Source organism: Triturus cristatus, chromosome 1_1, assembly GCF_964204655.1.
Source record: "Triturus cristatus chromosome 1_1, aTriCri1.1, whole genome shotgun sequence".
Classification (NCBI taxonomy): Eukaryota; Metazoa; Chordata; class Amphibia; order Caudata; family Salamandridae; genus Triturus; species Triturus cristatus.
In genome coordinates this window covers 825,754,139-825,779,704 of record NC_140579.1, presented here as the reverse complement: position 1 = coordinate 825,779,704, position 25,566 = coordinate 825,754,139, and the positions used below count along the sequence as shown (strand labels likewise).

The following is a 25,566-nucleotide window of genomic DNA, read 5'->3' as shown; positions in this document are numbered from 1 at the left end:
CAAATGGTTTCTGATAGAGCAGTACCCCCGTGGCATGTGTTAATGTGAGCGTATGAGTAACGGTTAGTGTGTAACATGTTTTACTACACAAAGATTGTGTGAGTGATTGGATGAATACATGTATAAAAGTTGTGTTGCTTAACGCTATGTGTGTGAACTGTATACAACAGCGCAGCGCCCATTTCACAAGGCCGCACTTTATCTTTAACTTGTAGCTCCGAAGCTGCATCTCCCCGTGAGGTGCCCTCACTTCCACCACCCAATACAGTCTGCCTATTCTACGCTCCTCCCACACCTGCTGCCGGGTTAGGGAGACTGTGACTAAAAAATATGCAGTACGCCTGCACACAGAAAACATTATTTGTCTCTGTTTCTGCTGAAGAATTACAGTTTATGGTGGTAACGTCAGGGTTCTTTTTTGGACTCTGGCACTAAGAAAAGAAAAAAAAAGCAGCACATTAGACGCAAAATAAAAAGCGGTATCGATTAGGACGATGTATGCCTCCTCTGCTGTAATCCTTAAATGCATGGATATCGGGGTTATGCCAAACACACTGTGATGAACAGAGGAGCCTTTAGATAATTAGCGTAAGCAGAGTATGCAGATGCTGCTCTTTGTTACTGTCATGTTAATGCACATTTGCATAATTGTCTTTATTTCCAAATTATGTCATAATAAAAACATGACAATCGGTAACAATTTCCCAAGGCACAATGCCCAAATTTTTCGTAGGCAATTAAAAGCCAGAGCTCTACAGAAGTGCAACTTTTAATGCCTCTGATACAGATTGCCTAAAAGAGGCAAAAAAAATCAAAGCTTTCAGCAAATTAAGCTGTTCCTATTGAAACTCAAACACTGGCAAATGTTGCCAAACAAGTGGAGCGTTAAGAGAATAGCATTTTCCTTAAGTAATTTATGGGCACTTTCTCCTGCCCATGGATCAAATTTTTAAAAGTAAACTCCATTAACATTTAAGACAATAATGGCTGTTGAAAATGGGTGGTTTCGGGCAGAGGGAAGGGCATTCTGTGACTGCGACAATTTGTCTCCACAGGATACGCTCCATTTTGTATTGTTTTGCCCCTACATCAGCTGGCCTAGGAAGCGTTTTTTAATCTCCTTGCTCAAATCATTGAATTTTTAACAAGTTAGGCATGCCCTGATGTATCTACAGATGCTTCCCTCCGAACTGGTGATTCTATTGATTTTATCTTTTTTACAAGCTGTTTGGGTGTCCAAGAAGTCGAGACCAGATTAATTGTATTAATTGTTGCAACATTACTCCAATTTCACATTACCGTATCAACTCCTCAAAGATGCACGGAGCTCACTGGCCAATCATGACGCTTATTATCCGTTGTGAACCAATTAAATATCTACATCCTGAGTCTCAAACCAGAGAAATAATGATTGACAGCATTTTCTTTCTTACAGTGCGCATGCAACTAATCGTCCTGTCAAAAAGCTTTTACTTGCCCTAGAGCCAATGGAAACGTACACATCAATTTACACAGCATACTAAAAAGGAGAAATCAATGTTATATTTACCGTATTTTTTTTTAAACAAATGCTGCAGAGTTTGCTGTAAATTACTGCTTGATTTCCAGTATGCTCACTTTGGTGTCATCAGTAGTTCTTTTTACAAGTAGAAGATCTAGTGTTGTTCCTGCTTGATCTGTAGCGTGTTGAAAGCATGCAATGTTTCATTGGTGATCCTATTAGCGTTAAAGCTTTTATGTTGCAGCACCCAGGCTAATGTGCTGCATGGTGAAATACTTATAAAGTCCCAAAGGCAAGACCGAGTGCATTGCAAATGCTTGTTTTTTGTTTGGCACAGGTAGATTAAGTGATTTGCCCAGAATCACAGGATGTTGAGCGTCCCTGCCGAGACTCGAAGCTGGGGTTGACAGCTCTAGCCGTTATGCCACATCTTCTCACTATGATGATGATGAAGGGTGTCCTTGGGCATGCTGAAGTGCGGGGAGGCTGTCCCGGACGGTAGAGGCCAACAGATGTGTTGACAACTGCTGAGGGAGAGGTGGCTGGGGCTACTACCACTAGTGATGTACAAGGCAAGATAGCTGCAACACGTGTCTCCCGCTCACGCAGTGGATGGTAGATATCAAACTTTACGTTTCTAAGGAGTTTGAGGTGAAATTGTTTTGTGAGCTTGAACTTGTGGAAATCTGTAGAGATGCAATATTTGTAGAGAGAGAGAGGGGGGTTTCATGGTGGTTGATCGCACGGAAGTCTGTATAATACATTTGACTTATTCGGAGAGTGAAGATGACAAATATAGACGAAGGGTGTACCACATGGGAACAGTGGCTGATATGAGGTGAGGGTGGGTGGGCTCCTGCTAATGTGCATGAGGGCGGAGGTCTTGCCCCAGGCCCTTCCCCAAGTTTGGAGAAGGGTGTATAATGTAGGTGGCCTGCGCCTCCTCAAGGTGGGCTGGTCCTCCCTTTGATTACAGATGTGGGCTGGAAGGTGAGGACACAGACCACCTGTCCTGGTGATGGATGATGTGCATGGTGGGGGAAAATACCTGCTGTGGTGACCTAATCCACTGGGTGCAGGGCAGGAGCCTGCCTCAGTTACCATTATTGTCGATGCTTTTATCTGGAACTGGTAAAACATTTAGCAGGAAGCATCTGACTGTGACAGGGCATTGCTACTTTAACTTTGTTTTACAATGAGTTGAACTTTATTTGATGCATTTCTGTTTTAGTTTTATTGGAGATTTGATGATATATAAGTGGAATTAATATTAGCATTACATAATGCATGGAAGTTAAAGGGTATGCGGAGGATAAAATCGTATCTGCTGGTCTCCTTACTGCATATGAGTCACACCATTCATAACGACAATTTACAAACAAGCATTTGCAAAGCCTAGAAGTCTGGTGTAGGCACGCAAGTGCAATGGTTCTTTTTTCATTTGTTTATTGCAAGCATGTGCCACAAAAAGTAAAAGAAGCAAGAAAGGAACCATGTCATTCAACCAGATAAACTTGGTGCTTGAAATAAAAAAACATTTAAAAAACTCATCACATATCGTTTTAATACAACTGTATCGTTGCTTCTTAGTGGCCATACCCAGTACAGAATTCCTTTTTTGTTGTAATGCATGCCACAGAAAATGTTGATTCTTAGTAATGCAAAGAAAAATCACTCTTAGCGTTAAATTATGTATTAAGGTTACAGTAACTCAAACTCACAAGGACAACAAGATGAATACAAAAATAACAATGAATTAAAAAAGGTAATGCACAGTATTGGCCTGCCAGCTCTGGCACTGCAATGCACTTCTTTTTAGTCCAATGTGCACATATGATAAAGCAAGATGCTCACACTCAAAGTGTCAGAAAGCTAACGGCTGAAGTCACCTCATCTATTCCCCACAGAATTTTGAAGAGAGGGATTCACCTCCGCTCCTGGTGAACCTAGGGGTTTTGCCAGGCTGAAGTGGACCCTCGTGCTCTGCTTACTAATCTTCCCGCCTGTCCTGCCACCAAAAGTGGGGTGGGCATATCTACTAGTTGGAGCTTCCCAAATCAGTGCATGACAAGGTGAGAGCCTTAGAGGCTCACCGCCAAGTGTGGCTGATCTTGCCAGGTGTGAAGCAGAGCAGGGTTCCGAGAGCACAAAGGCTCTCACCTCATGAGGTCAGAAATCTTTCTGGTGCTGGCTGGCCTGTGTGGACCAGTCAGCCAATACACTAGAAGTCAGTCATTTTTTAGGGGGCATGTCTAAGATGCCCTCTAAGCGCATTTTATAATAAATCCCACACTGGCATCAGTGTGGGTTTATTATGCCGAGAAGTTCGATACCAAGTTTCCCAGTTTTCAGCAAAGCCATCACGGAGCTGTGGAGTTCGTAATGACAGACTCCCAGCCCATGTACTCAAATTGGCTTTGCTGCACTTATAATGCCAGTGATTGGCACAGATACTGTAGGGGCATATAGCTCATGCATCCATGCCCTCAGCTGTGGTATGGTGCACCTTGCTTTAGGGCTGTAAGGCCTGCTATAGGGGTGACTTACCCATGCCATGGGCAGTGTTGGTGGGTATGGTACAGAGTGATGTGTGTCATGTTGACTCTTCAGTTTGGTCTGCACCAAAACACGCAGCCCACAATGGCATTGTGTGGGTGTTAAGGTGAGGGGTCTCTGAGGGTGGCATAATACATGCTGCAGCCCTTCAGAGGCCCTCTCTGGTCATAGGGCCCTTTTACAAGGGTCCTACAGGTGGGCCAGAGGCGTACCAATTGTGGAGACCAAGGTACAGTCAATCCCAGCTGAGCCCAAAAGAAAAGCCTCCATTAAAGGGCCATCAACCAGACTTTTGTTAGAGTCACATCCTGGTTGAGAGCTATCTGGAGCATAACATCCACACACCAATACAATGGAGGGAAACAAAGGCACCTAGATTGTTATCATTTCACAAGTGCATAAGATCATACCATGATTTGGAGGCAGGGTTTTGACCTTGCTCAGCCCCTGTTCCTGTCAGGATTTAAAACGTAATTCAGTGGTCAGATTGTACACATTAGATTTCATTACTACCAAGAAAGCACTTTTTAGCAACCATACAATAATGAAAGAAGAGAAAAAAAATAAGGCTCTAAAACTATGCTTTGCATGCAGCTCCTTGATCTTGCAACATAGCTCAGTATGCTCTACTAGGATTGTAACTTATGACTTGCAAGTAACAAAAGGATCTCTGTGAAAAAGCAGTAACCCACTACATAAATTTAAAATATGTGATCTGCAAGTTGTGCTTTGCAGCAGGTACATTAACCCTATATACTACTTTATGATCAGTCAAATCTGTGACTAGACAAAATGCAGTTCTTTCCAACTAGTGCTAGGTTTGCCTTACCTCAGGTGCAAACAGCACCACTACCTGGCCTGGGCCCAGTCTCTTGCTTTGCAGACAGATAGGGCCAAGCTGGAATGTAATCAAAGTGCATAACACAGCTCACTTTGACTTGGCAATTCCTTTTCTATTTTTATCTTAACCTAGTTGATATGCAAGCTATAAACACCACAATAAATACTGCATAAGATTCAATTCATGATATTATTACTAGTGCAGTAATTGTGCTGTGCAACACAACAATTCACAAACAGCAAGTAAGAAGACAACCTGCTGTTTTCTGGTACACACTGCAAGCAGAGACTCTGCTATGGTCAAGAGCTTTAGAGCTGTGAAAAGAAGTTGCGCAGGAGTGGGAAAGGCAAAATGTTCTCTGGAAGTGCAAGGATCCTCATCTTCCATCTTGTGAGGCTCACACTGCTGTGTGGGCCACTTGAGGTACCTAACATTTGTTTTGACCTAAGGTAACTTCATAGCAGGATGGTGGTAACAGGATTCATTGGCTTCAAAGATACGGGTGCAGGCACTGCTTTAAATGGGACGAAGATGAGGATTCTCTAAAAGGGGTGTGGCCAAAAAAGCATAAGCAGCACTCCTTTACTAGAGATCAGGCATTATGGATGTGGCCTAAAACACGCAAACCATAATCCTGTACTTGACACAGCATGCCATGTGACTAATACTTTCGTACTCTTTGCTTTCTTTTAGTGCATCCAAATAAATTTGACAATGATGAGCACAAACACCGAAAACCTATTGGTTTTACCAATGCTTGTTAGGCCTGATTTATATTCAATATCAGATACATGAGTTACAACTTCCTTTCTTCTTTTCCTATCACTTTGAAATATGTTTTAATCACTTAAATCCTTTATCTCCACATATTACTTCCTGAAGTCCCTCCATCCCTGTTTATTTTTTCTTGCAATTTTATATAGTGCAGAAATGGCCAGAAGGCATCAGAGTACTTTACAGCAGTAGCAGGATACATGTGTTACAGGGAGTTCCTGTTAAATTCAGACGTTTACATCGGTTAAAAGTCTGGAGGTCTACTCAGCCTTTCATCCTTCTGAGGTTGATAAAATGAGTACCATTGAGTTGGGTAACAATAAATATCTGTTATTCGGCATCAAGATACCCTTCTGGGTGAACGTACATGTTATGTTATATGTCTTGGGGAGAGAGTACTTAAGTATGTTCGAGGGTGATTAGCCAACGTGTCTGTCAAGTAGGAGGAGCTTGAGGTCCTTTTTAAAGGTGACTAGCAGGCAGTTAGATGGAGGGAGGCAGCGTTTAAGATTCTTGTGACACTACAAGAGACTGACTGGCTCAGGTATTGTTCTCTTCTGAAGGTGGGGAGTTAAAGGAGCTGGGATTGGGCATTTCCAGAACCCCCGTTTGCTCCAAAGATTTTCAGTTTCTTCTTAGATGGAAGGGTGAAGAGGAGTGCAGCGCCATATGGGTATTACAGGTGGTTTTGAATTTTGTCCGTGCTTCAATGTGAAGCCATTAGAGGGTTAGCAGGCCTGGAGAAATCCGGACACATTGATTGATACCTAAAACAAAGCGCACTGCTGCATATAGTGTTGCTCTCTATGGGCCTTACTGGACCTTAGGGAATGCCTGAGAGAAGAGCAATTCCATAATCTAGTCTGGAGAGAAGGAGATTCTGCATTACTGTTTTGAGATCTTGTCCCAGGATCAATTGTCTGATGTCCCAAAGCTTCCTATGTTGGCGTTGTGCACTTTTGGCCATGGCTGCGATGTGGCTGTGAGGATTGAGATGATTGTCATGGGTGATACCAAGTGATCAAGCACTCTGGACAATGGCAGGGCAGTTGTCCACAGCAGGAAAGTTAGCAATCCTTTCCTGTACAGGAGTTTTTTGTTTTCAGAAGCAAAATCAAAAGAAATCCTGTTTTAGTTGGGTAGAATTGTAGATGGTGGTTAGACATCCAGTTTTAAATCTTTAAGCGCATAAGTGAAAGCAGGTTAAAATCTTCTGGGGATGAGATTTACATGTATATTTAAGTGTCATCGGCGTAGAGGTGGAAGAGAATCCCAGAGTTTCTGAGAATCACACATAGTGGTTCTAGGTAGAGGTCAAATAGGATTGGGAAGAGGATCAAGCCTTGAGGGACCCCTTGATGCACGCTAACTGGTCTTGAGAATGATTTACCCATTTTCACAATATGGGAATGGTTGGTCAGGTATGAGGCGAACCAGTTGAAGACTTGGCCTCCACATCCCAGTGCTTTGGAATTCCAGAGGTTGACAGTGTCAAATAAAACAAACAAATCAGGGAGCACCATGATGCAGGAGTTACTAGAGTCGGAGATATTAAGGGAGTCATCGTCTATTTGTAGGATTGCAGTTTCTGTACTATGGCCTTGGCAGAAACCTTTTTGGAGAGTGTCTAGAGTGTCTAGGAGGTTGTTTTTTTGAATCTTTGAAGTTAATGGGGATGTTACACAATTTTCAATGAGTTTGCCTAAAAATGGGAGTGTAGAGACTGGATGGTAGTTCTTGTTCTCTGGATCGAGAGATTGTTTCTTCAAGAGAGGAGAGACTTGACCCACATTTAGACGTTCTAGAAATATAGCATGTTGGAGTGAGTAGTTGGCCATGTTGGTCCATATGGGGAGTAGGTGTGTGGCAAGAGCTTTGCTAATAGAGCCTGGAATGGAATCCTGAAGGTGGTTCAAGGGTTTCTCTTTGGAGATTGTTTGCTGTAGTTCCCGTTCGGAGATGGGGGAGGAAGATGACCATGAATGCAGCACCTTACATGGAAGAATCTCCACTGTTTCTAAGAAGTCACTGCTGGGGAGCAAGATATGGATGTCTCTAACTTTTTTATCAAAAAAATCCACAAAATTGTTGCAGCGGACCACTGATGACTTAGAAGCTGAAGTGGTGGAGGGCTTTGTAGTCTGTGCGATAACGTCTAACAAGTGCTTAAGACTGTTCATTTCAGAATTCATGAGGGCTGTGATATGGGATGATTTGGCTATGAGGCTACGGTCTTTGTATTGTTTTCGTGCCTTGCAAAGCTTAATCATATTCAAATGAGAAGGTGCTAGTCTCCAATGTTTCTCACATTTTCTGCTTAGCTTTCTTTGCTAGTAAAGTTGTTTTGAGAACCAAGGACTAGAGGGTTTTGGTCTACATAATTTCTACTTCAGGGGTGCACATTTTTCTGTAAGCGATTCCGTGCAGGAGTTACACTTGCCGGTGGCCTCATTTAATATCAGGGTGAGTTGTAATCGAAACTAGGGTAGGAAGGGCCATGATGGCCATGGCTTCTGTGTCAAGGTTGGATGTGTCCCTGAACCATATTTTCTCTTTCTTGGGTTGCCCAGATTTGTTGGTATAAAAGCCAGATAGGTACAACGAGATCTGCATGTGGTCGGACCAGTTGACTGGAATGGTGTCATATGACTGTAGGTTGGGAGAATTGGAGATTATCAGGTCCAGAATGGTGCCTTTGTGGTGTGTGGGTTTATGGCAGTGTTGTTGGAGATCATTGTCTTTGAGAAAGGAGGTAAAAGTGTCCACATAACTGTTACCCTTGTCTCCCCAGTGGATGTTGAAGTCCCCTAGGAACATAGTGTTGTCTGAGCAGATAAGTTGAGGGGTGCAGAGATCCGTGCATTCCTCGATGAAGGTGTTTTGATTCAGTGGATGGTAAATTACATTTGATCTGGTGTTGGAGATAGTGGATGTAGACATTTCCACAGACATACATTCAAAAATTGAAAAGGAGTCGTTGGGAGGGTCCTACATCTCATGGAGTTTCTATGAATGAGTGTGAGACCTCCATTTGTCTCTCTTCCTGGTCTCAATGCAAAATGGAGAATTTGGAGGAAGGTCCAGAGCATGGTTAGAGGAATCAATGAGCAGCATTTCCATGAGGATCAGGATATCGAGATTATGGGACAAGATCGAGTCTGATATCTCTAGATAGTGTTTGACTGCAGGCTGATAATTGTGTAGCATGCAGTGCAGGGAGAAGCTGTTGCCAACTGTTTAGGGAGGGAAGTTGGGACATGTATCCAGTTATATGAGGATGATTGTACACTGGGATGGTTTGTGTTAGTTTAACTGTGGTGTGAGATGATGGTGGAAATCTGGCAGCCCACTGCGGGAAGAGAGGGGGAGTGGATAGCGTACTTTTAAGATGCTGTAGGAGATAAAATATGTCAGAGTTGTCATAAAGAGATTGTGTCCGTTTGGGTAGATGGCTGCCTCTCGGTATGCTGGAGATGTTGGGGGGAGGGTCAGCAGGTGGTGATGAGGGGAGCAGCAATGAGAGGACAGAGACGCTTAGTTGGGATAGAGACAATGTGAGAATGTCCACGCTTCGAGAGACTTGTGAGAATGAAGAAAGGAGATTGTTGAATGGAGGCAAGCTATGTTATTGGTATCTGGTGTTAGAAGATGTTAGGGCAGGGGGTGATAAAGAAGGGTAGGGAGGGGAGGCTTGTGGGCCGATTGTGGGATGGATAAGAGGGTGCAGGAGGCGACCGAAGGAGGAGATAATGGTTTGTGGGAGGTTAGAGTGGAACTGTGCGGAGATGTTCTGGTGTTGGAGGTGAGTAATGGGTGGTAGGGGGCATAATGGATTGCAGGAGAGTCCAGGTTGAGAGGTGTTGTCTGGGTGAGAGGGGTTGTCTGGGTGGACCAGAAGAGGAAAGTGGGTGAGAGGTGTTAGGAATTAATGCGACGGAGAACGGAAAGTCAGAGGGCTTGAGGGTGAGATAAATAAAGTCAACCATAGCCAGAAATGTGTTGTTAGCTTGGAACATGATTTCCCGCTGCTGCAGAGGGAGATAGAAAGGTTGTCCGAGAGGCCAAGGGAAGCCCTTTGAGTTTGCAGTCAAAGAGTATGTTAGAGAGAGAGAGAGAGGAGGATGGGAGAAAATTGTGTCTGGACCTGATACATATGTAAGTGTTCTGTGTGAAGAGGAGGAGGTCGGTTTCGAGGGCGCCTTAGCATTGGCAATGGTAGCAGTCTCTGAAGAAGGTTAATGGGACGTCTCTCATGGTACTGTGTTTCAGGTTTTTCATTTCGCATTTGGAAAGATTCAGGGGTTATATGATCTTAAAATAATTGGTGGGAGATATGGAAAGATGCAATAGGGGGAGCGGGGTCATGTTGGAGGCTGATACCAGATAGGAAGTTATAGGTATGACCTAGAGAACCATTGGTAGGGTAAAGATGGCCGTTGTACGGTCGGCCGCAGCCTTGCAAAAGGCATTGCATTCTTGGGGGCTAGAAGGAAACCTCATATAATAATCATTGATAGTCTTTTCATTCCTTGCTTTTTCATGCACTTCTTTTCTCTCTCTCACACACAATAAATTTTCTATCAATATTTTGACAGCTCTGTATCTCCTTAACACACTTGGCCTTATAATCAATGTCATAAGTGGCACATATGTTACCATTTCTCTGTGTGCTATGCAGAAAGGCCAAGGACCGGCTCTGATGGGCTGGTTTTTACTGCTGATTTCTCTGACATAACAACAAACATTGCCCGCTGAAAGCACAAATAGATGTTGTCTGCCATAACTCGTAAAAAAATTAAACAGTGTGTCCTTGCAAGTTCCTAACTCCCCTGATTTGCAATTGTGGGGCACCTTTTTAGCTCTCTGAAACACTAATGCTTTTATTTTCATGCCCAGGCCTATTTTCTGTCCCTGTCTGACCATGATGCCCCTTCAAACACATAACAGACATCTGGTGCAAGGCAGACTGAGTCCCTCTTTCCTCTGGGCCCTGGCACATTGCAGCGGTTGCATCATTGGTAGCTGTGCCCTTTCACTCTACTCTACGCCACTCCATGCCACGCCACTCTATTCATTACCCGCCTATACCACTCCATGCCACACAATGCCACCACAGCACTCTACTCTATTCTTCCCTATGGCACTCCACTTTACGCCACACCACTCAATAACACTCTACTCTACAACAATCTATGTCATGCCACTCTACTCCCCCACTCTACTCCATTCTATGCTGCTCTGTTCCAATCAATGCCACGCCACACTACTCCATTCCACACCACCCTACGCCACTCCACTCTACACCACTCCACTCTATGCCACTCCACGCTACGCCGCTCTAATCTAAACCACTCCACTCTACGCCACTCCACTCCACTCCAGTCTATTCAATTTTACACAATGCTACTCTACGCCACTCCACTCAATGCCATGCCACTAACGTTTAACCATGCTGAACAACAGCAACATGGCTAAAAGACATTGGCAAAGACAGTTGCTCTTACATAAGCGAGACCTATTGCTTTTTAATCTTGCAGTCAGTTTACAAATCAAGATCTCCGTTCGTGGTGTACTCAGTGGCACATAATATTTATTTACATATTGTTTTCAAAGTGTATGTCCATAGTTAAAAACTCAATCCCTCTCAGTTCAAGTACATTGCATTCGTGTAATTTTTTACAGTGTTTTAGAATTCAAATCCTTGTGAAACTGTTTATGTGCACACCACTTTGGTGGGTGCCTGTTTATGCAACGAGAAGTGAGTTTCTTCTCTTTTAGGTCCTTTAATTGTTCAATAGTCCTCGTACAGAACAAAGTCGAAGCATTTGCATTTAAAGCCTCATCAATATTTAGACTCACTCATAATTCCACCTCAGCATAGACATGTACACATGCGTCTCATGGGTACTTCGATTAAGTGATTGCATTAAAACGCCTAGCTCAGGTAGTGTGTAAACATGAGTTTCCATTCTTCTTGATGATGGAATTAGTATTTATTATAGATGGGAAGTGACACATCTGGTACAAATAGGGGCACAAAAAATAACTGTCAAGGAGAGGAATAGAACATACCTACTTTACACATTCTACAGACGTCACTGTGTTCCATGATCCTCCAACGACATCACCATACTTCTCCCCCTCAACCAAATGTTCAAATCTTACAAGATACAAATATTCAAAATACAGAATATATAAGAAGAAATTAAGATATTCAAAATACTGTCATACTACTCCCCTTTATACAGAGAGAAAAAAACTAAAATAAAGAACAATTGAAAAAACATACTAAATGCATGTGATGTCATGTGCAGTAACAAAAACAATGTATTTATTTCCATGAAATAGGGTAATCCTGTATTTGTTTTGCTTAGAATGAAATTGTGTCATTTTCCTGTCTGCCATCATATTGTTGCTGCTATGTTTAATAATATGTTTCTTAAAATAATTAACAGGTTCAATTCTGGGGAAATCTCTAAATATTATACTGGGATCTAAAGCTGTACGGAAAATACTCCACCAACACCCATCTGTAATTTTTGAGCATTCCTGCGTAACTCACATATTTGTTTAGGTTCCTTAAATTTTCACAACCCCTTCCACATAAAAACGGGATTTTTTACCAGTACCCAATCACCAACTGTCAGTTTGCATACTTTGTTAGAAGATTTGTTATTGACTTTATTCTTATTTATCTCTTTGGAAATGTTTTCAGCTGTTTACCACACATCATTCATATTATACCCTGCATAAAACAACTTTACCATCAAAATGGAGATAACTCTGCTGATGCTTTTCTTCTGCTCAAAAGTTCACAAGGTCTTTTATTAGTAGCTACATGTGGTGTAGTGCAATAAAACCCCACTAAATCCTTAATTGCTTGATCAACACATATGTTCTTCCTGTGTGCTGCTTGGATACACTCCACTAACACAATATTAAAACGCTCAACTTTGCCATTATTTTGTGGGCGATACAAAGGAGTGCTGGTGTGCTTAATGATACATTTATTTCAAAATTGAAGCATTTCTGTTTAAACAAATTGCACTCCATTGTTAGTTAAAACTTCTCCTGGGAAACCTTTTCTGATAAAATAATTTTATTTAGACAATTAATTACACTTCTGGTAGTTGGAACACTAATTCGTTCAACTTCAACATATTTAGACAAATGGTCAATTATAACAATGAAAAACGTCTTGCTATGTGGCAAGTTATGAAAAAGTCCTAGGAAATCAATTCCTAATCTCTGCCATACTCTGTTTGGCGAAGAAACAAAAGATTCCACTGTACCTTAGGTAACCACTACTTTGCCACTCTTATTGCATCTCACATACATCTTGACATACTCATCAATTTTCCCATCCATTCTCTGCCACCCAAAATTTGTGTCGTACTTTTCTTTTTGTAATGTTTAATCCCAAATGACCAGTATGCCAATTAGTTCCCTCACACTAACTTTTTGCCCCAATGGACAACTCATCTGATACTTTCCAGAACATTTGCAAATCAGTTGACAATTGTTTTTCCTTAAGCCATCCCATTTTAAACAAAGTCATCACTTCCCTTTAAAATCTAATCTTTAGTTACTGCATCCACCCATTCCTTCTCCTTCAGACACATATTAATATTATTGGTGAAAGCCACAAAACACTCCTCAATCTCTCTTTCCCAATCTTGTTCTTCAGCATCCTCGATGGGTAGTCTAGATAAACAGTCTGCTCTACAGTTCTTCCCTCCCGGAATGTACTTAATGGTGAATGTAAACTCTAAATATTTGCTAGAAAGTCTTGCAATATAGGCCGTTAAATGTTTCACTTTCTTACATGACAAAAGTCTACCAAAGGGCAATGATCAGTCTTTAAAACAAATGGCCTACTCCCAAAGTACTGTTTAAAATTCTCTACTCTCCACACACTTGCAAGAAGCTCTTTCTCAATTACCGAATATTTCCGCTCCACTTGTGCTCTCATGTGTACCCCCGTTTTATGATAAAACAGCTTCTAAGCCATACTCACATGCATCTATAGTCACAATAGTTTTCCTCCCTTCCATAATTGGCTGCAATGCTAATGCTCTGATAATCACTTTTTTTCTTTTGAAACATGTCCTCCCATTCATTAGAAAAAATGAATGTGGCTCCCTTTTTTAAGAGTGTTCTGAAACATTCAACATTTCTTGGCAAATCTTTTCAAACTTTTGAATAAAATTCACACATAGCTAAGAAAGACAACAATTGTTCTTTGTTCCATGGAGCAGGAGCTTCCACAATGCTTTTAACCAGACTCAGTTAAGGTTTAACTCCTTACTCCATTATAATATGTCCGAAATATTCTGTTTCTCTGCTTTTGAAAACACTTTTGTCCTTTCTTAATGTCTCACCCCTCCTCTCTAAAATACTCAAAGCGTCATCCAAAATATTATCATGTTCCACTTCACTACTAGAAAAAAATCAGGATGTCATCCTTGAATACGACTACCTGAGGGCTGTCCAGAAACATTTCTGACACCAGTCTCTGAAAAAACAGCTGCTGCTGAGGCCAGATCAAAAGGCAGCCTGCCAAATTGATATACTCTGTCAGGAGTGACAAATGTTGTTAGATGGTGAGACTAGATATCTGGTTCTACTTGGTGACAGATAGCTTTCAAATCCAATTTTGTGAACCAGCTGGAGCACCCAATTTTTCAATCCTTGCAATGGAAGATTATCTACCCAAATTGCTTTGTTCAAGCTACTCAAATCAACACACATCCTTAAATCTCCTGTTTTTTCCTTGCTAAAACTATTGGAGATAACCAGAGTTGCATCATCCTTTTAAATGATGCCTTGTTTATATAAATCTTTCAACAGCTTTGATAATTCTTTCCTGGTATTTAAGGGTACATTATGTAATTTATCCTTTACATGCACTGCAGTTTCCTTTACTTAAATGGTGTGGCTAAAATCCATGATTGTCCCTAGATGGTCTTGAAAAACCTTTCTGAATTTCTCTTTCCAACCCTCATTGAAGTTGCTATTGTTCCTAAGTAAATTTACCTCTTTCCTATGAATAAAAAAAGGTTTGTCCCATCTAGTTGTAATGGTTAATTTGAATTCAGCTTCGTGTAACCATCCGAGGACATACATTTCTTTTTTGGCCACATAAACCTTTCCTTGAAAGACATCACCCAAAACTCAAGTGGAAGCCCAAAACTACCCAACAAGATCTATTCTACTTTTTTCAAAAGCTACTATCAACATATCTGGAGGATCCAATATCTTATTATTCCACAATTGATTGAATTTGTCTTGAGATACAATAGTAATGCATGCACCTATGGTTACTAAAAGTTTGATCTCTACATAATAAATTAAGGCCTTAATATCAGAATCCACAATCATTTTACTTTTCTGTTACTTTGTGTCTCTGATTACTACTAAATACTCTGTGTTACCATTCTCCATGTCATACTCATTGTCTTCATTTAACACACATCGAATACTATTTATTTTTGCTCCACTGCACACTCTAAAGAAATGTGCCATATTTCCACAATTTCTGCATTGTTGTTTCACAGCTGGACAATTCTTAAATGAAGATACATGTGAAGGAGATCCACACCTATAACAACTGATCCTTTGGGTAAATTTGACTTGGTCATTAGGTTTGCCACCACTGGTGAAGCCCTATTTGTTGCTGTCATTATTTTGAGTTGAAGGCATTTTGTTAGCTACTACCCCTGATATTGTAGTATTCAATTTTGATGCTTCCAACTGTTTTGCAACCTCGCAAGAGCACGTTATGCTTATTGCAATGTCAATAGTCTTATCTAACAAAGGACCTTTACTAGTTAATAATCTTTCTTGAATGTTTTTAGGACGACACCTAGCAATTAGTTGATCTCTGATTATTTCTGAAGTCAAATTCTCAAAATTACATTTCGCAGCTAATACTTTGAAGGCTATAATTATTGTATCTATACTTTCGTTGGGTTTCTGCAACCTAGTAAACAATTTATACCTTTGCCCCGCAGTGTTTTTCTTTTGGCAAAATATTTGTCCAGCTATGTGATTGCTACCTCAAACTCATCTGGATCTTCACCTGCTGGGGGTTGGTATGCAGGTAAGTGATCAAAACAGTTTTGACCTTCTAGTCCTAAGTAATAATACATCAAACTCTTTTTTTCTTTCAAGTCTGAACCTTTGCCCATCAGTGGCTCCTAAATGCACTTTGAGAAAGCTCAGCCATAATTTTCATTCTAGAGGTGGCTCACCAGTCCTCATGAAATGGTGGAGAAGGTGATACATTTTGCACACTGTAAGACTGGTATTCCAATCGAAGCAAAACATGAAGAAATGTATCTTACCGAACATGCAAATCGCAGTAATTGTAACTAGCACTCAATCACTGTATATCTGCTTATAAAAATAAACATGCAAATTAGAGTCTCTCTGTGCATGTGATTTTAATTTGCAAAGCGTGCAAGTGGCTGCAATAATGACCTGCACTAACGTTTTTAAGTGTGCAAATCATTGAATATGTGCTTAAGATTGTTGAGTTTTTCGTGGGGTTAGTCAGAGAGGGAGCCTTGGGAAAGTTCTAAAACATGAGTACACTCTTTTCCTTGTTACTTGTTAACTCCTGTTTATTTATATTGCTGGTTAAACAAGGAACTGGTTTTCTAATGCGTGTACAAGTACAGGTTCTTCGCTGAAATGAGTATGTCCTGTAATGTCAAGCAAACTCGTGCCGAAATACATCATTGTTCTTGACAGCCCCGATCGCTGCTGAGGGCACATGCTAATCTGAAGAACGCATTAATAAAGAAATGCATCATACAAGCCATCGTAACCGCCAGACATTCAAATGACTTTAAAAATTAAACTTGACTCATACAATTGCTATAAAAAATAGTGCATTTCTGTGCCCCTGAAAAGCGTTGGTTTGTTTAGGTTTTTTCCCCCAAAATCAGTCTAATGCTGTAATAATCTCACTAAGCAGTAGTCAGGAAAGTTTCCATTTTGTAACCCTAGTTCTCCTTATCGCCAACCTTGTAAAGACAAGTTTCTCCATTCCTTGAGGCTGCAATCAGTATTTATTATAGATAGGCAAATTATACGTCTGGTACAAAAGGGGCACAGAAAATAACTGTCAAGGAGAGGAATAGAACACACCTATATCACACATTCTACAGATTTCACAGTGTTCCATGCTCCTCCAGCGACATCACCACATCATAGTTTCAAGTAATTGGAGGACAAACTGTGTTTGTGGAGTCACATTGCCATTAGTGGCCTAGAGCAGTGCAGTCTTGAGAATATGTAATCTTTGCTGAATATTCATATGTCCTTATTGAGAAGCAACTAAAGGTACATGGAACAAATCAAAAGCTTCACCTCTATTAAGGGCCTAACGTACAATGTCTTTTCAGCTTAAGTGTGGGGGACCTCAATCTTTTTCATGCCAGGTGAGCAGTCCATAGTTACTTGTATATTGGACTTACATTAAAGCCAGTATGGCCTGTTAGTATCTTTCAAGTATCTGCGTGTTACCAACTGCTCAGTGCCCAAAGGTCTAAAATGCAAGCAATGTATATCTAAAAATTCAAAAAGAAACCTGGGAAGAACATGAAAAATAGGTGGATTTCTTACAATTAGTATCCAATATCAGGAGTTTGTAATTTTACAGTTTGCCACAGAACAGTGCTGGTGTAGGGTGGATGGTAAGTGCCTGTGTATGTTAAATAGTGTTGAGTTGGCAACATTGATGATTCTTTTTCATACTGGGGGAAAAGCGTTCTGCCAGTAAACTGTTCAATTACTCCAGCTTACTTATGACCAGTTTATTGAGCAGAAGCTTGATGATCTGGAAAAGGAGATGTTGAGTGATGCTAGGAAAATGGAAACTTGTAAAATAGAACCTTATATATGGAAGAAGTGGAGCTGACGTAGAGTTGAGATGCCGATGAGAGTTAAAATTTACTCCAAAGTCGTTCCTAATCGTGGAGGAGCTTGTTAAGGTGTCAGGAGAAAGGCTATGAGGGGGGGGGGAGGGGGGGAACATGACTAGGGCAGATGTGAGGAACATGAGAAATAGAGGTTTTCTGTTTTGGGTGTATTGACCATGCGGTAGCAGAGAGCCACTGATGTTCTGATTTCGGTAGGAAAGTTCGAGATTTGGTTTGATGCGCAGAAGGCTGGGGCAACTGACATGGAGGAAGCTGGGTAGGGATTATTGTTATTTTTGGTTTAGAGAGGATTTCTGAAGCTCACATGAATCACGTTGGGTTTCTTTTGCAGGTGTGTCTCTCAATGCAAGGCCATGACTGAAACATCTGTATTAAAAAATGTACCATTATGATGTAATATCTCTATGAAGGTTCTTGATGTGAGACATTTTTACAGTCAATACAACTATTATGATTTGTTCACTAATATATACTTTAAGGGTGAGTTAAGAAATGTAAAAAGATATTCACTACAAATGAAAGTACGAACTACAGAAAAAAGCTTAGAACTCCCAAAATCTGTATTCTAACCAGCGCTAAGTTTATACACACTTTTACCCAGCGGTAAAACGGTATGTGGCAGCAGATATCTGCAAATAAAATTGAGTTACAGTTTGTGAGCCTTCAGCATATCTTTAGTTTCTGTACATGGCTTAAGGAGACACTGAGAGAAACCATAAGGGTGTTTGCCTTAGTTACTCTCAAGTGATGATTCTTTTCCTTTTGGGAGACTGCTTCGCAGCAGCACGTTTCTGGTGGAAGCTCAAACAATCAATAAGCAAAGCATTTCAAAACTTAGACATATTCAGCTGGAAATTAACAAAAAAGTAAGGATGGTGGGAATAACAATGAGCCAAAAGCACAACAAAAGAAAGATAACTGGCTAATACATGTAACCCTGCTGCTGATGTCACTTCCCCTAATCTCAACCACACCTATAGGTCAACCATGTCATGGTAAAAATGTACGCATATAAAGTCAAGTCATCTGTAATTTTCAACACTCAAGAACTCAGGAACAGCAAATCCGGAATAAGAAGGCAGAAGAATAGTGGTGTGAATCACACCTCAAACTCTTAAGCCAAGCATTTGAAGAAATCCAATGCCATCAACAACGTCTAAAGAATTAGACAGCACTGAGGTCCCAGCAATCTCTCCCACAGTACCACCTAGTGACAGACTAAAGTCAGTTTACTTCAACTGCTTCTCCATCACCGAACTCTCTAACACCCATGTCACATAAAGGTGGCATCCTGGTCCGTGGTGGAGGAAGTACCGTGCTCATTGACATTCCAGAATAACATGTGACACCACTAAAGAGCAACCCTCACGCTGATGCACGATTGATAAAGAGCGAGATTCCCTCACTCCTGCACATCAGGTAAAGGTCCAAGACCCATCTTAATCTTTTTTTTGTTTTTATTAGTACATTTTTCCCAGTATCAATAGACATCGAATTAACATTTGGCACATACAAGGCGACAGGGCAATACACATCTCTCATTTGGTTACAAAGATCTCGAATTTCCAGCAGCATCAATATACTTCAATTTAGATTCATGGCAGTAGGTTGTCATTGGACACTTCCTCCCTCCTCCCCACGGATGTAGGTTTGTTCGGGCTTGTCTGTACTCGGGGCATGATTAGAGTCTGCGGGCCCCCCTGCGTAGCATTAAGCTCTAGCCCATAATACCTGAGCCAGGGACGCCAGATCTTGAAAGAAATTTGGGTCAGACTCTCATTTTCAGGTCGAGGACTACCGGTCTGCCGAAAGGCAGAACCGGAAGTCGGAGATTTAATGACTTGGAGAAGAGGGGCTTGAACCAGCCCCTCTTCTCCCCTGTTCTCCATTGGCTGGCCTCGTAAATGCTGGCCAGCCACTGGAGAAGAGGTCAGTCACTCCATTTAGGCCCCGTCCTTTTCGGATCGGGGGGCGTGTTTTTTGCGAGAAGTCTCAAGGAGGAGAACAGCAAAACACGCCCCCGAATCCGAAAAGGACGCTGCGTTTCTCCGAGGCATTTCTGCTCTGCCTCGGAGAAAGGCGGTGGTGTCTTCCGGTGCCCTAGCTTGTAAACAGACTCCGTGTCACTGAAAGCCTGTAGTGTTCTGTCCTTTTTTTAAAGATTCTACATTATACATATCCCCCATTTGAGCATTTAAAGCGTTTGGAGCTTTGGCGCCATTACATACTTCAAGGGGATTGAGGGATTCAGATGTAGCCGTCCCTCCTGCGGCATTCGATACACTGTTGCTAACAATGTTGCTAGCCATATCTGTAACTCTCTCCCCCGTTGAAGATTTACTTGGAATCTTGTCTTAACAGGCTAAACCCCTGTCTTCCGCTTACCCTTTTCACCGAAAACATCCCGGGCACCGTCTGTGTCCTAGACTTCGTAGCACCATCCGCAAGACGCCATTCGCCGCTGGTAGTTCCATTTTTACTCTCCGCCCTCTCCTGGGTAGGTGTGCAAGCAGCTTCTGATTCCTTAGGGGTAGCCTGCTTCTTAGGCGCTGTTAAGGTCTTAGCGCCGGTCGCTCCTTCCTTCAGAGCGAGTCTCCGTGGAGCCATCCCGTGAACTCCACCGCCGGCTCCCAGCAAGCAGCGCCGGCAACAGGTATGACCGGTTTCTCAGGTGCAGAGCGCCGATAACAAACACCTCCGATGCGCGTTGTAATAGTTTGTATAAATATTGCTGAAAAATCATCCGGGCTCAGGTTCAGCTTTTTTTCATCACCGTGGCTCAGCTGGGCATTGGATTTCACCAAAAATTACCATAAAGCAGAGCAGCGGTCAGGGAGTGACTCTCGCACGGGTCACGCAGCCGCCGTCTTGCCGCCAGATTTTTTCAATGTTGTTTGTTCTGACTTCAGGGAGGCAGGGGAGAGGACTCCTTGATTAATTTACATAATTGGTTCATTTTAGCAAGTACGAGCATTTCGCCCCTTCATATTGACCGTTTGCATTTCGGAGAAACGTAGGATACGTTTAAGGGAAGGGAGATCGTGGATACAATTTTACTACTTCTAGAAGAAGAACTCGTGAGTTTGATGTCCAATCGAGAAACGTCCTACTTTGTCAGGGAGCTACCTGTTGCGTTTGTTTTTAAAATGTTTATTCCTCAACGCACAGCTCCTTTTGGGCGTTCATAAATTCTTCTATACCTATATTCGTTTGGGGGAGACACCATCTTTTATAACCAAAATAATGTAAATTATTTTTGTGCGTGAGGTGCTTTGCGAAATACTCCCGTTCTGCAATTTTACAATCTGAGAGCAAACTGAAATGGCGACCAGTCGACACATAGGAGCGCCAGTCCGGACAAGAGGAGTGCGGTGAATCACGCGGAGTAGACGATATCTTTTTTATCAAACACATTTGCAAGTGTTCAATACTACCTCACATTTTATTCCACGGGTTGTTTGAGATCTTGAAAGCTGACAAGAAAGCATGTTACAAACTTCGAAGGGCACAAAACAGAGCCAACCTCCCTCCGCAAGGATTTAAACACGTTATGCTGGAGCAAGCGCATTATCCCACCGAACTACCTTTGGCTAGAGTTATGTCGGCAAGTCTCGCAGCCGGGTACGACCAACTCTCCGAATTCCACGCGCTGCGTCCTCTTCCAGCTTTTCCTCTCAGCCCAGCCTCTTGACTGCTGGCTTAGATCACCTGTGGAACAGCCCCCTCGCCCCCCTCCCCTGATCTACACAACTAAAGAGGAACCTCATTTTATCAGCTAATTGGCCACTTGGCTGGTGTTAAGAGGTCAGCTGCTACCCCGGGACTCTCCGCTGTGCTGAATGCACATTTCGGCCTTGCACGCTGTGTGAGAGAAAAGGAATGCAGATTTCAACGGCCACCTTCCCACAGACTGGATGTGCGGGCATTGTGGGCGGATTGGCAGCCTGCAGGGGGAGGAAATGAGAGCTCGAAGCCCCCCTCCTCGGGCATACTCATAGCTCGAGCCAGGGAACACGGGGCCTGCCCTGGGGCATGCATCCTGGTTGCTTAGGGGTAGCGCGTGTTTGTTACCAATATTCTTTTAAAATAAAATTAAGCGAGTTACTAACTCGGAGGCATCGGAGCGCTGTGCTTCTTTCATTGGGAGACGAGAGACCAGCTAAAATCGTTTTAATCTACAGGGGAATTCACCCAATTCAGTTGCATTTCACACATTAACAATTGCATTGCCGCAAAGGGAGAATACATGATCTGCCTATGATCACACGTTTTCAGGCATGTCCTCTGACCTGGCACGCGTGTTCTCTAAATACAGCTGACTGGCTCTCACGCATGCCTTTATATAGCACCTAAGCCTTTCAGAATAAAAGCGATGTAAATGCAGGTTTATTATTCATGCAATATAATTAGTGCTAATTCTTCCCATTTCGGAGGATTACATACTTTGAACTCCAACGTGCAGATGTGCGGCCCCGCATTTTACAAATGTTGACACCTTAAGCCATCCAGATTTGGAGGGGGGGGGGGCATTCTGAAGCTCGTAGTATCTTTGAGTAAAGGCTAATAGAATTCGATCTAAGAATTTCATTGGTTTTTGGCTAAAAATCCAAACCTTACGAAACGTTTCACTTATGACGTGGAGTCATTTGGCAGCTGTGGTTGAGGTGACTCCTACCACAATTTAAAAGGGTTCTCCCACGGGCTGGGTGGAAGGGTTAGGCATAAACACATTTCCTTTCTGTTCACTGCAGAGCTCTTGTTTACTGACCTCCGCTTCTTTCGAAAGGGGGCTGGCGCTTGCACCCGTCGCATCTTGTAAACAATGCAGGGAGGAGCCTAGAAGGGGCCGATTTTCTGCAGATGTGGTGGGACAAGGGCAGTGATATCCTCACGTTATCGTAACTCTTCGCTTTTGTAACAGATGTGGCACGATGTATTGAGGGGGCCTGAGACCAGCGAGTCACCTCCTAGCTGGTAATATAGTACAAAGTGGTAAAATGCCCGGCGCTGGCTTCCTTTGCTATTTGCCGACTTGCTAGTTAATGTTCCCCCATGACCCTCCAGCTGGTCCGACATAATTGCCAGGCCTACTTTGGGGTTCCAGTTCGGCCCTGTTGTTGAGTATCCTACCCAGGGCTTTAAGTGGGATAAAAAAACATGGGTGGGGGTGGGGGACGGTGTTGCGCCGGGTCTATACGAATTGTATTTTGCTGTCTCTTTTGTCATTGCATCCAGGCATAATGATACAGCAAGTAACATGCTACCTACAACAAGTTAGGACTATTGGCTTTGTCAATCGTTGTTAGTTGCATAAGATAAATTAGCAGTAACTGTGGCTTGTATATAATATTGAGAAAGCATCCACTTGAAGCCCTAGTGACACCACGACAATGTTACTGCTCCTGAGTTTCAAAAAGAGACAACAATATAATCATGCAGTGGCTGAACTCGACAGATTAAGAAATATATCCCAAATTATATATAACAGTCGGTAGACGCATGCCTCTACAGTGTTCTATTATATTTTGAAACCAGAATTGCTCAAGTTCGTATCCTTTCAAAGTTCCCTTTTCAAACAATCATTATCATCGCCAAGTCTGGCCCTGGCACGGTAGTGCGATTTTTGTTTAGTATTAATAAAATTTGACACTTCAGAGAGCAGTTTCAGCAGAGAGGACAAAGAAGGCATGGGATCCAAATACTCATCATGCATATTAGTCTGGGCCACTGGCATTTTGCGATGCTGCAGCATTTTCCTCATAATTATGGGTTTGCCAAACTTCCCAAATAATGCTTGCATAATAAATCTCGCTTTTGAGAGTGATTAAGCTATTGACATTGTAAATAACAATGCCGTTTCTTTAAATGTTTTAAAAACATAAACAAAAAAAAGCATTTACAATGCAACGGTCTCGGCATTGTTAAAGTTAGAGCTATTGGCATTGCTCATGACAATGCCGTTTCTTTAAATGTTTTAAAAACAAACACATAAACAAAAATAATGTCATGAGCAATGCCAATAGCTCTAACTTTACCAATGCCGAGACCATTGCATTGTAAATGCTTGTTTTTATATGTCTCTTGCTCTGCCCCATGTACATGTCCATCCCCACTTTCCACTCCCTCAAAGTTGGGACCTGTGGCGCTCCCCATTTTTTGGCTAGGTCTCTCTTGGCCACTGCCATCCCCAGGTTACACAGGTTAAGACTCCGTCTGGGCAGGTCTATGTCTAAAGGTATGTCTAGCAACACATAATTGGCGTCTTTCGGTAACTGGTGCCCAAGTATCTGATCCATCTTAATCTTAATACAATCCTCTTGATATCAGTCCTGCATGTCATTCCTTCATCCCCTACTCTGCCTTCTCCCTTCCATCCTCTCCTCTATGACATGCTGCATTGCTTTGTCGAAAGAGTTCCGCCATGTAAATCTTGTCCAGACATACATTTCTTATCTATGTATGGAAAGGAATTTAAGCAGTCAATCACAATATTAGACACTTCTTTAGCATTCATAATGTGGTGATAAGGGTAAGGGGGAATGTTTCAAAAGATGAATTCCTAATGTCACGTTTTTGTATCTCCAACACTCTTACCCTTTGACCCAAACCAGCCCCATCCATCTGTCACTCTTGCCTCATCCATCCCTCACTCATGCCTCATCCATCCCTCACTCATGCCTCATCCATCCCTCACTCATGCCTCATCATGTCCACTGATTTGTGCATGTGGTTTGCATGTGCCTGTCAGTGTGCACTTTCTTCATCCTTTTTATTTTTTGAAACCTCCTTTTTCTAGTCTCCATTTTTTGCTTGTAAAAGCCCTTTAGAAAATATTATAGGTATTGTATTGTATTGTAATTTGCATTTGTAGAGCGCGTTATCACCATCAGGTCTCTAAGCACTGTAAGAGAGAGCCCTACCCTGGCATGTGAGTAGATGTTTATTGATTAGGTTGTGTCCGCAAAAAGGACTGTTTTTAACTTCTTCCTGAAAGGGAGAAGGGCGTGTTCCTTGCACAAATTCTCCGGCAGCTTGTTCCAAAGTAGAGGAATGGAGGTTGAAAAGGCTCTTCCTCCTCTAGAGGTCGAGCTAAAGTGGGGGCAGGCCAACAAGCCGGCCTCCGAGGACCGTAGCACCCTGCTAGGAGTATAGTTGGCTAAACGATCTTTAATGTAAGTTGGGGCTTGGCCATAGATGGCTTTATGCGCAATACAAGGGCCCTTAAACTTGGTTCTCTGCCTGACCGGAAGGCAGTGCAGCTGACATAGGAAGGGAGTGGCGTGGGCCCTCCTAGGCAGTCTAAACATTTATCTGGCAGCATCATTCATGATGACCTGTAGTCTGGCCAGCAAATTTTCTGGGAGGCCGATATACAGGGAGTTCCCGTAGTCTAGTCGTGACACTATCATGGCTGAAACAGCCATTCTGAGTGTGGCGAATGTGATAAGGGGGGCAAGTTTTCTAAGCTGCCTCAGCAGGCTGACACATATTCCTACTACTGCTGACACCTGCTGGGTCATAGAGAGCTTGGCATCAATTTTGATGTCCAAGCTTTTTACGGCCAGAGCCGGTTCAGGATTTGTGCCCAGCTCTGTGGCCAAAAAAGGTCGCTCCAGGGATCGGAGTCTGTAGTGTTGGCGCAGTACCTCGGTCTTATCAGGATTAATTTTGAGGGAGTTGGCCGTCATCCAGTTGATAGTAAATTTTAAAATGTTTTGCATTCTTGTGTGGGCGGCCTGGGAGCTATCTATCTGGATGATAATTTGAGTGTCATCGGCGTAGTTATAGATCTGACACTCCAGGAGGTTCAGTGCGGCTATCAGGGGCTGGAGCTAAGCGTTGAATAGGAGAGGTGACAACGCCGAACCCTGTGGTACCCCGCACAAGAGTTTACCAGAATCAGACACATCGTCAGCCAGCTGTACTCTCCGGTATCGATTGTTGAG

General features: G+C 42.4%; 1 protein-coding gene across 1 annotated transcript in view; it reads right to left on the bottom strand.

Moving 5' to 3' along the window:
* Positions 1 to 24,263, bottom strand: part of LOC146871131 (carbonic anhydrase 4-like) — a 122,976-nt gene extending 98,713 nt beyond the window's left edge. Inside the window, exons 1-2 of the mRNA XM_085646165.1 lie at positions 24,215 to 24,263; positions 21,205 to 21,318 (exon numbers count right to left, since the gene is read on the bottom strand). Coding sequence (XP_085502291.1) covers positions 21,205 to 21,318; positions 24,215 to 24,263 — 163 coding nt within the window. The remainder of the gene's footprint in view (positions 1 to 21,204; positions 21,319 to 24,214) is intronic.
* Between the last annotated feature and the right edge of the window lie 1,303 nt (positions 24,264 to 25,566).